General features: G+C 43.2%; 1 protein-coding gene across 2 annotated transcripts in view; it reads right to left on the bottom strand.

Annotated features, from left to right (window-relative positions):
- Positions 1–14,625, bottom strand: part of SYN3 (synapsin III) — a 600,616-nt gene that overhangs the window by 439,757 nt on the left and 146,234 nt on the right. For both annotated transcript variants that reach the window (XM_077469161.1, XM_077469162.1), the window contains exon 2: positions 10,649–11,076. In XM_077469161.1, the coding sequence (XP_077325287.1) occupies positions 10,649–10,968 (320 nt within the window). In that variant the 5' untranslated portion in view covers positions 10,969–11,076. The remainder of the gene's footprint in view (positions 1–10,648; positions 11,077–14,625) is intronic.

The following is a 14,625-nucleotide window of genomic DNA, read 5'->3' on the forward strand; positions in this document are numbered from 1 at the left end:
ACCTGTCATCTGCTTGTTCCGCAGGGCTCAGTGGAGCGATCCTGCTATACGGAGGCACCCGTGTGAAAGGGGCCTTAAAGCCTAAATGAGGCCTATCCCCTGCCACCTTGTTGCAGAGAAGGATCTTTGCTCTCTGTGTGGAAGCAGTGGTGTCTCTGCAGAAGTCCAATACATTCCCTGCTGAGTTTGGGTCGCTCCAAACATGCACTTTGCTGATTGGAGAGATCGGGCTCTGACTCAGCTGGGGGGCATTTTGGACTTCTGCGGTAAGGGACCGTCTCTGCAGCATGTTGGCAGAGGTCAGGCTTCAATACTCAGGCTGTGGCTGTTTTTTAAAGAAAACAAACTGTAAAGCCCCATACACACTATCAGATTTTCCGCTGATTTTTTCCTTCAGATTTACCAAAACCATATAATATGAGGTCAAACCTTAGGAGTTTCAATTTGTATTCAATCAGACAGGCCCTTGCACTATATGGTTTTGGTAAATCTGAAGGAAAAAATCAGCAGAAAATCTGATAGTGTATGTGGCATTAGACCTTGTACCACTATTTTAAGGCTGATTAGGGTTCCTTTCAAAACTGATCGGGTCCGCTTGTCCGTTTTTCAGGTGGTCCCAATCAGATCACCCATTGTTCTCTATGGGGAGGTGGATATAAATGGCTATGTGTCCGATTGCACCCGCCTGCATCCGATCCACCAAAAACATACGGATAGGGATCTGTTCCCCATCCATCTAGCGTATTAGATCAGATGGAAATTGACAGGCAGTTTGTTTCTATCCGACTGCCCCATAGAGAACAGTGGGCTGTGTCTGTGTCTGCTTTGCATCAGAGCATGGACCTGTCATCCGCCTGCTCAGCGGTAATCAGAGGACAGATCACCAGCTGAGCAGGCGGATCAGCTTGACAGAGTCTGCTCTGTGTGAAAAGGGCATTAAACTGAGGTCAATTGGGTTTTAAAGTGAATCAAATATCACATTTATGGCACAATAGGGGAGATTTAGTAAAACTGGTGCACACAGAATCCGAGCAGCTGTGCATACTAACCAATCAGCTTATAACTCCAGCTTCTTAAATTAAGCTTTGATAATAAAACATAGAAGCTGATTGGTTACTATGCATACCTGCAACAGATTCTGTGTGCACCAGATTTAGTAAATATCCCCCAATGTATCAAATTCAAAGCCTTTCATTAGAACACAGAATATCCATGTTTATTGGAAAGGCCTAACACTTATTGGGGTTGATATAAAGTAGATATATTTTGTCATGTCAAGTGTCAGCCAAGTACAACTTGCCAGTGTAACACTCCAAAGAGGAGACTGAGGAAATGCTCCCTGCAGCAGACTTATGATCATCTTGGCCTATGCAAAGTCACTGAACTGGAACTCAGAAATAAAAGTTGGAGCATTTCTGAAACATGGCACAGATATACATTGTATTGTGACATGTGAAGCATGTATTCATTCAGATTTGTAAAGTCATTGTCTGGTCCACTTTAAACACATTGGTGTTTTTTTTTTTTTTACAATTGTTTTGCTATACATTAGTATTTAAAAATGTGCAATAACTTAGAGGCGGAGTATGTAAAGCATTATAAACATTTAAGTAGCCATATAGTACAACTATTTAACCCTGTTACTGGTACCTATGTACAGTGCCTTGAAAAGTATTCATACCCCTTGAAATTTTCCACATTTTGTCATGTTTCAACAACAAAACTATTGGGATTTTATGTGATAGACCAACACAAAGTGGCAAATAATTGTGAAGTGGAAGGAAAAAAATAAATGTTTTTCAATTTGTTTTACAAATAAATATCTGAAAAGTGTGCCATGCATTTGTATTCAGCCCCCCTGAACCACCTTTTACTGCAATTACAGGTTCAAGTCCTTATGGGGATGTCTCTACCAGCTTTGCAGATCTAGAGAGTAAAATATTTGCACATTCTTCTTTGCAAAATATCTCAAGCTCTGTCAAATTGGATGGAAAGCATCTGCAAACAGCAATTTTCAAGTCTTACCACATATTCTCAATTGGATTTAGGTCTGGCCTTTGACTGGGTCATTCTAACACATGACTGACTATGCTTTGATCTAAACCATTCCATTGTAGCTCTGGCTTCTTCTAAGATTTCCCTGTATTTGGCTCCATTCATCTTCCCATCAACTCTTACCAGCTTCCCCCCTGATGCATCCCCACAACATGATGCTGCCACCACCATGTTTCACAGTGGGGATGGTTTATTCAGGGTGATGTGCAATGTTAGTTTTCTACCACACATAGTGTTTTGCTTTTTGGCCAAAAAGTTTAATTTTGGTCTCATCTGACCGGAGCACCTTCTTCCACATGTTTGCTGTGTTCCCCACATGGTAACTCGCAAAATGCAAATGGGACTTCTTATGGCTTTCTTTTTGCCACTCTTCCATAAAGGCCTAATTTGTGGAGTGCACGACTAATAGTTGTCCTGTGAACAGATTCTCCCACCTGAGCTGTGTTACCATGGACCTCTTGGCTGCTTCTCTGATTCAATGCTTTTCTTGCCTGGCCTGTCAGTTTAGGTGGATGGTCATGTCTTCGCAGGTTTGCAGTTGTGCCATACTCTTTCCATTTCCGGATGATGGATTGAACAGTGCTCCGTGAGATGTTCAAAGCTTGCGATATTTTTTTATAACCTAATTCTGCTTTAAACTTCTCCACAACTTTATCCCTGACCTGTCTGGTGTGTTCCTTGGCCTTTATGATTCTGTTTGTTCACTAAGGTTCTCTAACAAACTTCTGAGGGCTTCGCAGAACAGCTATATTTATACTTAAATTAAATTACACAAAGGTGGACTCTATGTACTAATTAGGTGACTTCTGGTTCCACTAGAATTTAGTTAGGGGTATCAGAGTAAAGGGGGCAGAATACAAATGCATGCCACACTTTTCAGATATTTATTTGTAAAAAAGATTTAAAACCATTTATCATTTTCCCTCCAACTCACAATTATGTGCCACTTTGTGTTGATCTGTTACATAAAATCCCAATAAAACACATTTACAATCTTGGTTGTAACATGACAAAATGTGGAAACTGTCAAGGGGTTTGAATACTTTTTCCTATGTTGGTGGTAGAGCAGGATTTTACACATACTCCTGGCTGCTACAGTGTATAAACCTGGCAAGTCAACTGTGGGCTTTCAGATGAACGTGATCCAGCGACTGTATAGCCACCCAGTCACTTCTACAGATCCTCTATACATTGCTCCTAGTAAGAACTTCTAGTAAGAATCCTAAAGTGACGGAGGTTTTGTCACTTCTGGTTTCTGCTGTCACTTTCCCTCTTTGCTGTTGCTGGGGAAGAAGGTAATAAAGAACGATCTGCATTAGCTTCATTGGAATGCAGAAGACAAGCGGTGGAGCCAGAGCATTAATTCTAGAGTGAGTTTTCATGGTTAAAAAGGGCTATAAATGGTTTATTCTCAACTGGTTCAGCAGGTACCGGCTGAGATTCGAACCATCTATGGGCATGCTGATTGTACCCATGTTGATCCATCTATTGACTTAGATACAACCAGCATGTCAGCTGTTTACATGTGATTATTGCCAGTGGCTAAAGCCACTAGCAATAATCACTGTGTTCTCCCAGCAGGGATGGATCCCCACACCCCCACGCTCCCCCAACCAAAGGCTGGAAAAGAAAATGGCATCAACTATGGCTTGCCTACCTCTAAACCAATGATCTGTAGGGGCTTTTAAAGTGTCTCCTATGGGCAGTTTTGGATACTGAAGTTTGATGTCATTTCCCAGACACACAAAAAATTTGGGGCTTGAGTATTTAATTACTCGACGTAACCTCATCTTTTATATTTTACAAAAACTGGGTAATATATATTATATAAAATATTGAATGATTGGGGATTTTAACCAATCTTCAGGCACAACTTTTTTTTAATGTGTGCGAAAAACAAAAACAGCCCTGGCAGCAAAACCCTTAAAGAGCCTCACATCAGACGTAAAAGATGGGCACCTGTTCAGGAAGGGGGATTTGATTCCAAAATAAGCATGGCTCATTCAAATTAGAAGAATTACAGGATAAAAAATGTTCCTATATTATTTAAGCTTATTTAACATAAATCAACGTTTTAATCCGTTAGTATGTAGATTTGCTGTAGTCTTCTAGATTTGCATTTTATTAAATCCTGACCATACTGATTGACTGAAAACTTGATCGCGCCAGCGAACGCTAAAATATTATCTATTACAATGCTGCCCTCTAGTGCTAAGATCTTCCATAACACCTGAATTCATTGCACTGACTATGTTATAAAGAACTATGGTTTGAAAAGATGCACTGGCTTTAAAGCTAAATAAATAGCACTTAAAATGGCACTAGGATAAAAGCGAAAAGTATCATGTAAAGAAAAGAATTATAATATTTAAAAAAAATATAATAAATATAGTAAACCTATTCTGCCACATGCCCAGCCAATCTCCTTGGAAAACTATGGCACCCAAAGAATTTTTAGCATCCAACATTTCCAGGAGGGTTGGAGGCCTGGCCCCCCCTCTGCATTCTCTGGTTCATTGTCCTGGCCCTTACACCACTACAGGATACAATAGTAACATAGGGGTTGGCAGGTTAAACCACATCGCTGAGTAGGGGACACACCCAGAAGTGGTGGATGCAGCCAACAATAAAGTGAGTGATGATTGACTGCATGGGCAGTGAGACAGGTGAGTATACTATTTATTCTTTACTTTACCGGGGGGGGCTTCTTTTAGGATTCTATTCTGCAGATTTGCTTTAAGGTATGCTTGACATATGATAATACTGAGGCCACATTAGCATGCTCACACTTTAAAGTGGTATTAAAGTAATTTTTTTCCTAAATCAGATAACAATAACATAGAGTAACTCTTTTTTCATTTTCGAAATTTCATCCTTAGGCCTCCTTAGGCCTTCCATTTTTACCCTGGCTATGCCGCTATATTTTCATTCTTTCTGTGCCCTCTGTGCCACTGGGACCTATGGAGTCCTATGTGATTCACCACAATGTGTGCACTCTAATGGCGCGTACACACGATCGGACATTGATCGGACATTCCGACAACAAAATCCATGGATTTTTTTTTTTGTCTTGCATACACACGGTCCCACAAAGTTGGTCGGAAATTGCGAACGCCAAGAACGCGGTGGCGTACAACACGTACAACGAGCCGAGAAAAATTAATTCAATAACCAGTGCTGCTCTTCCGCTTGATTCTGAGCATGCGTGGAACTTTGTCTGTCGGAATTGTGTATACATGATTGGAATTTCCAACAACGGATTTTGTTGTCGGAAAATTTGAGAACCAGATCTCAAATTTTTTGCAATGGAAATTCCGATGGAAAATGTCCGATGGAGCCTACACACGGTCAGAATTTCCAACAAAAAGCTCCCATCGAACATACGGGGAAATACTCTGTACTATGTTTCCACATGCAGCCATTCAGCGTTCCACACAAGAGTACAACAGAGTGCCAGTGAGGGACAGAGCAAAAGACGTGTCTCTCCTCCTTCTCCACAATGGCCATTGACCCTGGCTATGTGCAGCACTTTGAATATCTACATATAGAATTGTAGCACAGAGCAAAAGTGTGCATATTGCAGACACTCACATAAGACTCCTTAGGTTCTAGTGGCACAGTTAGTGCCCTGGGCCTAGCAAAAAGTATATAGGCAAAGGCAGGGCTTTTTTCCTCAGAGAAAAGGTGTAGGAACTCAACCATGCCCGCCACACTCACATACCTGCCAAATTGCATCAAATAGTAGCTCTTCCCTCTGCATACAACTCCTCCCTCCACTGCCCTCATCTTCTCCCTCTCCTTATAAGCTCCACCATCTGTCATATGTTTTACCTTAGTTGCAATATTAAAGAGGAAGTAAAGGCAATTTTTTTTTTTTAAAAGCACACCCTGTAAGGCAAAGGCATAATGAGCTAGTATGCATAGCATACTAGCTCATTATGAATAACTTACCTGAGAACGAAGCCCCCGAAGCGGTCCTCAGTCTTCCTCTTCGCCGCTGCCATGGATCCCGGAACGACTTCCGGGTCTCGCGGCTCCGGCGCTGTGATTCGCTGGAGGCGCGATGACGACACTCCCGCGCATGTGCATGGGAGCCAACACTCGTGGCATATTGCCGCGATCTGCGGCCTGCCCCAGTGCGCCTGCGCACCTCTGTCTACGGCGCATGCGCCGTAGAGAGCGGTGGCTGTCTTCGGGTAAATATCTCCTAAACTGTATAGGTTTAGGAGATATTTCTTGGACCTACAGGTAAGCCTTAATCTAGGCTTACCTGTAGGTCAAAGTTGGTTGTAAGGGTTTACAACCACTTTAACCTCCCTGGTGGTATGATTAGTTCTGGTTTTAGGTGCTGAAAGCAGTACAATTATTTTGCATGGAAATTTTGCGTTTTATATTGTAGTCCTGTAATTCTTAGGAATAACGCTCTTAAATCTGTTCAAACCAGAGTCTAGCGGACATCCCGGGTATGATAAAGTTTATAATATAATAAATAATAATAAAAATTATTCAAATAATGTAATCAAATCCAAAAACACAGAAATGTGCTCATTTGCAGAATTGTCGCTGTCATTAGATTTAGTGTTTGATGACGAATTTCCCCACAAATCGCTATCGCTCAATTCTGCATGTGATTATAATTTATTATCGCTGTTTTCTAGCTGGTCTAAAATCACTTTTGACATAAAGGGACACTTTTTGGTTGCTATGGACAATCTCCAAATTCCAGGCAGAAAAAACAGTATTTATAATATAAAAGTGCATGCAGGGCACTGGGCATACCACTAGGGACAAAGGGGGTGTGTAATTTTTTTATACAGTACTGTAATCTGTAAGATTACAGTACTGTGTGTTTTGTGTGTTTTTACTTTTTTGAATTTGGCACCGATCTCCGCTCCCGTGTGCCGTAACGTCGCAGGGAACGGAGCTCAGCGGCATTCGGGCACTGTGTAAATCGAGCGGAGGACAGCTCGATCACACAGCGCAGGGACATCGCTGGATCCAGGGGACAAGGTAAGTAACTTCTCCCTGTGTCCAGCGATGCGATCCCGAATCTGGCTTGGGGTTACTAAAATCCCAACCCGAGCCAGACTCGGCATTACTGCCAGGGAGGTTAAGCTGAAGCACCTATGCGGCTGTATTACCTCCCAGCATACTATACTATACTACAGTCACTTGCAAGGGAGATCATGCAGTAGGAGCATCAACAACTGGTCACCAGGGAAAAAATGGAGACCACAGAGGGTGCAGCCTACCACGCACCCTCTCCTGCCCATGACTGCACTAAACCCCGGGCACCTGTTCTGTATCTCCCTTTTCCCTGTCCAGCACTCAGTGGGATCAGCGCAGGAGGTCTGACCTGTGAGAGATAAGCTAATACTTATAAACTCAGAAGCTGGACTTCAGTGTTACCAAGTGGTAGTGGTGAGCAGGGAGCAGAAGACCTGAGCCAGAGGTGGTGGAACTGAGTTCCCTCTAGTTCCTGCTGAAAAAAAGACCTGGGCAAAGCACACCCTCAGTTACACAGACCATGAGGAATCAAAGATAAAAAAGCCATTGGTAAAACTCACAAGTATTTTTTTTATCATCATTTTTTATACTGGCTTTTCAAAATATCAAATTCAACAATTTACAGGTTGGATGAAACATTACATTTTTTTGAAGGCCTTCTCATCAGACCAAAAAGAGGGAAGTGGGGTGCTGACTTTTTGGTTAAGAGATAGTTGTGTGATACTGTATGCAATGTATGTGGAAGTCAAAGTTTTGCATATGTTACAATACAACCTACCTGTGCCTAGTCATAAATCGAATATATTGGTTTAGGGCTCTGGAGCTCAGGGCCGCTGATACGGCAGTATAGCCAGCCCTCCTGTTCAGGTGCCCAGGCCCCATCAGTTTATAAGTGGGGCCCAGGCACCTGACGAGCAGAAAGGCCGGCCTCATTTGTGAAACAAATCTTCCTGTGGCTCCCCCTGAAGCCCAGCGGCTTCTCCTCCTCTCCCATCCACCACCTTTTCCCTGCTGCAAGAAAACACTCAGGACAACTGCTTCCAATATCTGCACTTCTCCCCCCGTAAAACTGATCGTCCCCCTTCTGGGTCCTTCATGATCGTTCCACCCTTCTCCTGCAGTGCTGTGAACTCTAAATTTCCTCCTACCGCCGACTGCAGCTGCTGCTGGAACACACAGGAGGATCAGGAGGTCAGTGCACGGCACACCTAGATTTAAGGAGGGTCCACCGCTGTTACCTGACGATTCCTCCATTATCACCCATGGTTTGATTTCACCTTATCAGAAGGTGGGTTCATGTGTACCCGGTCCGGCTTTATATATGAATGGTACAAAGCTGATAATTGATGTATAAAAACATAATCTATTGATTGTAACTACTACAAGGAGAATGTTCTGGAACTGATCTCTGTAATTGATTTTAAAGGCCCTGTTCGCATCTGGTGATTTGGGATCAAGGGCGGAATCCTTGCGATTCCAAATGGCACTGTAATCGTGGCAAAGCACAACAGTCATGTTTAGGTGCTATTAATTTTTAATGGAATCTCAAACGCAATGCGGTTTTGCCATGCTTGCCAAGCGACAGAATCACACAGCTATTGTAGCAAAGAGCATCACAGAAAGCTTGTCTCCCAGAGAAGCTCCTGCTCTTTTTTGGGTAAGAAGTTTCGTGCAATCCGGTTTGCTGCAATTGCCACACAATTCGGTACAGTTTTATCTTTTAGATTTCATAGACATTTTGTAATATATAGAAAGCAGAATGGCAGCAGGGTGCAGGGCTCTGGAATGCACTCTGTGTTCCAGTACCCAACACTGAAAGAGAGACTGTACAGTATTGGAGTTACCTCCACTCACAGTGCAAGTAATGTCCCAACCTGTGAAGAGAGAGAATGGCACTGGAGGTGTGATAGGTAAGTGATCACCAATCGGGGGATGGGGCTAACTTTCAGTGCAGGGGGCTATTATTGTATCCAATGACACAAATGCTGGCGGCTATTATTTGGTCCACTGACATCAATGTTAAGGGTAATTATTGCTTTCACTGACAACTACGCTTAAGGCTATTATTGTGTCCACTGCCACCAATGCCACCAATGCTGGGCGTTATTATTGCATCCACTGACATCAATGTTGGGGACATCTATTGGGTCCACTGACATTACTTATGGGGGATATTATTACATTCACTGACACCAATGATGGGGACTATTATTGCATCCACTGACACCAATGCTGGGGGTTATCAATGTATCCACTAACACGAATGTTAGAGGTTATTATTGCACTCATTGATGAATAACCCCAATGCTGGGGTTGTTGAACTGCAACTTCTTCAGTGTGCATTGCGATACACAGCAAAAAAATGCAGCAGGACCAACATTTTTGGGTGTTGAGGTGCGACAATGTGCTGCTATTGTGCAGCCTTCTTGAGGTTTGGGGGCTGCACTTGAGGCCCTCTATAATTTTGAAATTGACTGCCACTGGTTTAGGGTTATGTGAGTTGCAACGCTACTAGTATCAGTATCCATGCCGATATAGAGCATTTGCACAAGTACTTGTACTCGTGCAAATGCTCCAATGCTTGACCCGATACTTGGGCAGCCTCAGAGATACTCAGTGCAGTGGGGGAGGGGGGGAGTTACAAGCATCAATATCCCTGTATAGTTTTTCTAACAGCTGTTCTCCCCTTCTCCCTCCTGTGGTTGTCAGGATGATCGGTGCTTGTAACTCCCCGCCCAAATCACCCCCAGATGTCCCCCTCTGTGCTCCCCATGTCCTCCTCCAGGTCCCAATCCGTTTCGTCTTCTGGGTCCCCCTTTGTGCTCCTCCTCCGGGTGCCCCTGCATCCTCCCCCACTCTCTGTGTCATCCTCTGGGTCCCGATCTGTTTAGTCCTAAGGTTAGCCCTCTGTATCATCCTCCAGGTCCCCCTGCATCCTCCCCAGCTCTCTGTGTCCTCCTCCGGTCCCCCCCATGTCCCAGATCTTTCAGGATCACAGACTCAGTCCATTCATAACTTAGCATCGTAAACTGTGCCGCTGTCTCCTGCCCCTTCATCTTCAGTGCAGCTGAGGCTGCAGAGAATGGGACTGGGAAATCTGTGTCCCCAGTCCCTTTCCCTGTCTCAAAGGGGAGATATCAGGGTTCTGTTTAGACCCCTGATATCTCACCAAAGAAGAAAAAAAAAAGAATACATTTTAATAAATATTTCAAAGTTGAATTGTAAAAAATAAAAATAAAAAGTAAAATAAAAAAAACACTGACACGTCTACTCCCCCCCCCCCAAAAAAAAAGCATTGTAAAAAAAAAACATATACATATATATAAAATTGTAAAAAATTATAAAGAAAAAAATTGTAAAAAATAAAATTGTAAAATGCTGCATACAAGTGACACATGTCACAGTCACATGACATTAAAAAAGTATCAGTAATCGGTATTGCTGAGTACTTGAAAAAAAGTATCGGTACTTGTACTCGGTCTTAAAAAAGTGGTATCGGTACAACCCTAATTAGGTAGATCTTTTATTTATCATATGGCCATATAATCTATTCTCAGAATGATTCCAAACAGGTTGATCTTCTTACCAATCTGTGTGCGCATCATCAATCACCAGGAGAATCTTGGGTTTCAGGACCAGAGGAGGTGGCGGAGGTCCGGTCTGCTCTACCAGGCCTGCAGCAGCCTGTGTGGTCTGCTTTACTGCATTGGTGAAAGAACTGAAGAGGCTGGAACCTGGTGCAGAAGTAGAAGATGGAACCTGCGATGGTTGCTGCTGTTTTCTCTCCATGGCCGGGGACACCGGGGAACTTGTGGAATTGTCTGGTCGTTGAAGGTCCATCATGTAGCCATTGGGAAGGTTGGCCACAAAGCTGCTGTCAGAGAGACGTCTACGTAGGAAATTCATGGCTGTGGCCTAGTGATGAAACTTGGAAGCCCTATGAGTTTCTACTGTATGAGGGTCAGCTGATGGACCTTTCCAGTTGGGTTTCCAAACTCTTTCCCAGTCTTTGAGCTGTAGATAAAATAAAGATTTTGTGTTAACTAAAACATTACACTGCATTGAAAGCAGGGAAGGAAAACAGAATTATTCATAAAAGTTGAGCTAGCGAGCAATCTACGTCAACACATGATGGAACCCAGACTGAGCAGACATGAAAGCAGAAATTACCCATGGCCAGTATTATCTTATCTGGTTGCGCAAGCTTAAAAAATATATTATGTGGTCTAATCGCAATCTCAGGACTTTTTTAGAACCTAAAAATTGCAGATAAAAATATAACCTCTCCTCGATTTTAAAATTCAGCTAAACCAAGAATATATATGACCTTTTATAGAATTACTACTAACGTTCAGTATATATAAGTTCTCATAGCATAGTTTATTGTATTTAATGTTTTTATGTTTGGTAGACGCTGTCTAAAATTGTACATTGGCATCCCAGCGCACACACAGATCAGAAAGCAGTAAGATAAAGAGCATACTATTGGATAGAGTAACTGTAATTGACAGCACATGGTATCAAATCCATTCACAATAGCACATAATTTGAAAGTTACTTTAACACCTACAGTAGCTTAGAGATGACACAATCATGTAAATCCTGGTGCATGTGCAGTTCTTAGCTGTGTTCACAGTGGTGTTGCTATCTGGGGTGTGGACCACATCCAGGTGACACCCTGGATAACAGGGTGTGACACCATCTAGTAGGAATATACTGTATATATATATATACACAGTATCTCACAAAAGTGAGTACACCCCTCACATTTTTCTAAATATTTTATTACATCTTTTCATGTGACAACACTGAAGAAATGACACTTTGCTACAATGCTTCAAGTAGTGAGTGTACAGCTTGTATAACACTGTAAATTTGCTGTCCCCTCAACACACAGCCAATGATGCCTAAACTGCTGCCAACAAAAGTGAGTACACCCCTTAGTTAAAATGTCCAAATTGAGCCCAATTAGCCATTTTCCCTCCCCATTGTCACGTGACTCGTTAGTGTTACAAAGTCTCAGGTGTGAATGAGGAGCAGGTGTGTTAAATTTGGTCAGCATGGGGTGGGATCAGAGCATCACTGGCGCTCCGGCCCTGCCCCTCCCCACTGGCTGTAAAATAATAGGTATTGTTCTGCACAGCATGGCGCACCTCTGCCAGCCTGCCTCCCCTGTTTATTCATCACTCTCAGTGCCACCATGGGGCTCCCAATTTTGGGGGGCAGCATAGCCTCAGGGATCAGCTGCTTTGGGCAAAGTGCGTGGACCCCCCATGCAGCTGGGGTGCCCAGGTGTGCCCACTCATTAAGACAGCCCTGGGAGGTGGGACATGAATGGTCGAATCTCTGGCCACCCTGACTCCCCTCCCCTCACTGCACTCCTCGTTTTTCCTGGTAATGGGCTGTTGTTTACTAGCCGGAGCTGGAGGGAGTGATGGTGGTCAGGGGAGAATTAAAATTGATAGGAGGGGGTGGGGCTGCAGGGGAATTATAATTGTGTAGGGGACGGTATTTATAATTGAAGGGGAGGTTTGCAGAAAAATTATAATGGGGGGGAGTAATTATAATTGGAATGGGAGGGGAAGTATAATTAAAGGGGGGCTTCAGGGGAATTATAATATATGGAGGGGGTATTATAATTTGGGAGGGCTGCAGGCAGGAGAATTATAATTATGTAGGGGGACAGTAAATATAATTGGGGGGGGGAGGCTGCAGGGATATGTGAGGTGTTGTAATAGGGTTGACACCATGTTTTACTGCACCAGGCAACACCAGCCCTAGCGCATGCTGCAGCTTCTCACCTTGTAACTTGCTAAAAAATTCCGAGATACAATCTGATCACTAGATGGTGACTGAGGAATTGCTTCCTCCTGCTTGCAGCAGACTAATGATATCATCTCAGACTAGGCAAAGCCATTGACTCAGTGGTAGCTCTTTTAGTGATAACATTACAGATTTTTGAAAAGTGACACAATTGCTGTATACTGTGACATGTCAGGAATTCATTCTTACAGACTTTTAGGCCTCATACACACTGGGCATACAAAAATACAGATTATACAGGTGTTTGCCATTTTTTTCAGCCTGTAGAAGCCTGTTTCCATGCAGATTTGGGCATTTACAGTATTTAAAGAGGAGCGTTTACAGACTGAAAAGAAAAAAACAAACATCACAAGCGCGGAGGAGAGGAGCTTTCAGGTAGAATAAGACGCTTGACGCGCATACATGTTTAGACGCGTTTGGCATTCTCAAGTGTAATAAAAAAAAAAACACTTCTAGGTGGGTGGTAGAAGAAAGTATAGTTTTGAATCTTTCTACTTACGTGGAAGATGGTCAGGTAAAACTTAGAGTGCTCTCTGCCTAACAGGGAGCAGGGTCTATTGGATAGGGCTGCTCATTGTACTCAGGTGCAGCTCAACTTGTTCTGACTGTCTTCCACTGGTCCAATAGAGAGGCATATTGAACAGTGGGAGGGGACTGTCAAGTGAGTAAAGTGTGTTTACATTGTGATCAGCTGTGATTGGACACAGCTGATCACATGGTAAAGAGCCGATGATTGGCTCTTTACCCTGATCTGTGATCAGCTGTGTCCAGAGGACACAGTGATCAGAGAGCGTGCCGCAGCAGGCGCAATCACAGGAGGACATCATATGATGCATTCCCAGAACTGGTCGGCAAGTAGTTAAGTAGCCAAAAACCCCTGTCATGCCACGTACACACGATCGGAATTTCGGCCAGCAAAAGACCGATGAGAGGTTTTCATCGGAAATTCCGATCGTGTGTATGCAATTCCGGCACAAAAACTTGCGCATGCTCAGAGTCAACTACGAGTTGGAAGCTATTGGCTATTGGGTATTGAACTTCCTTTTTCCAGTCCCGTTGTACGTGTTGTATGTCAACGCATTCTTGATGGTCGGAATTTGGTGTGACCGTGTGTATGCAAGACAGCTTGAGCGAAATCCCGTTGGAATTCCGTCAGAAAAACAATCAGAGCTTTTTCCGACCAAAATTCTGATCACGTGTACGCGGCAGAGTTTTATTTCTGTCCATGTTCATGCTGAAGATTTTCTTTCACTTCCTCCCTAATAAATCTACAGGAAGTGAGGGTAAATCTCTCCTGGGTAGCAGCAAAAAATCATACAGGGCTCTTTGCTCTAAAACTGGAACAAACTTATTTTGGTTGATTTACACTTTAATAGAGGAAAAGCACGTTCACTTAGTTTGGGGAAAGTGTATCAAATTGTAATGTTCCCTGTATTGGCAAAGCACAAGTTAATGTTAAGTAGTGTAGCAAGGTAAGGAGGGCCCAGGAACCTGCACTTTTATTACAAAGTCAGCATCGGTTCTTCAAGTAGTTCACACCTTTAGGTGGCAGCAGATATCAAATGTGTGAAAGCTGTCAACAGAAAGCCAAGCTCCTTTCATGTGATGGATGTTTATCCCCTGTGCCAGGCTCCTGACAGAGGGTCTTTAGTGGAAGCTGGGCGTCATCACTAACATTTCCTGAGCCGGGAATTAGTTACAGAGAATAACACTCCTCCCACGCTAAGCTAACATTACACG

This window comes from Lithobates pipiens, unplaced genomic scaffold (assembly GCF_037356315.1).
Source record: "Lithobates pipiens isolate NorthernLeopardFrog02 unplaced genomic scaffold, aLitPip1_a1.2 Scaffold_8, whole genome shotgun sequence".
Classification (NCBI taxonomy): Eukaryota; Metazoa; Chordata; class Amphibia; order Anura; family Ranidae; genus Lithobates; species Lithobates pipiens.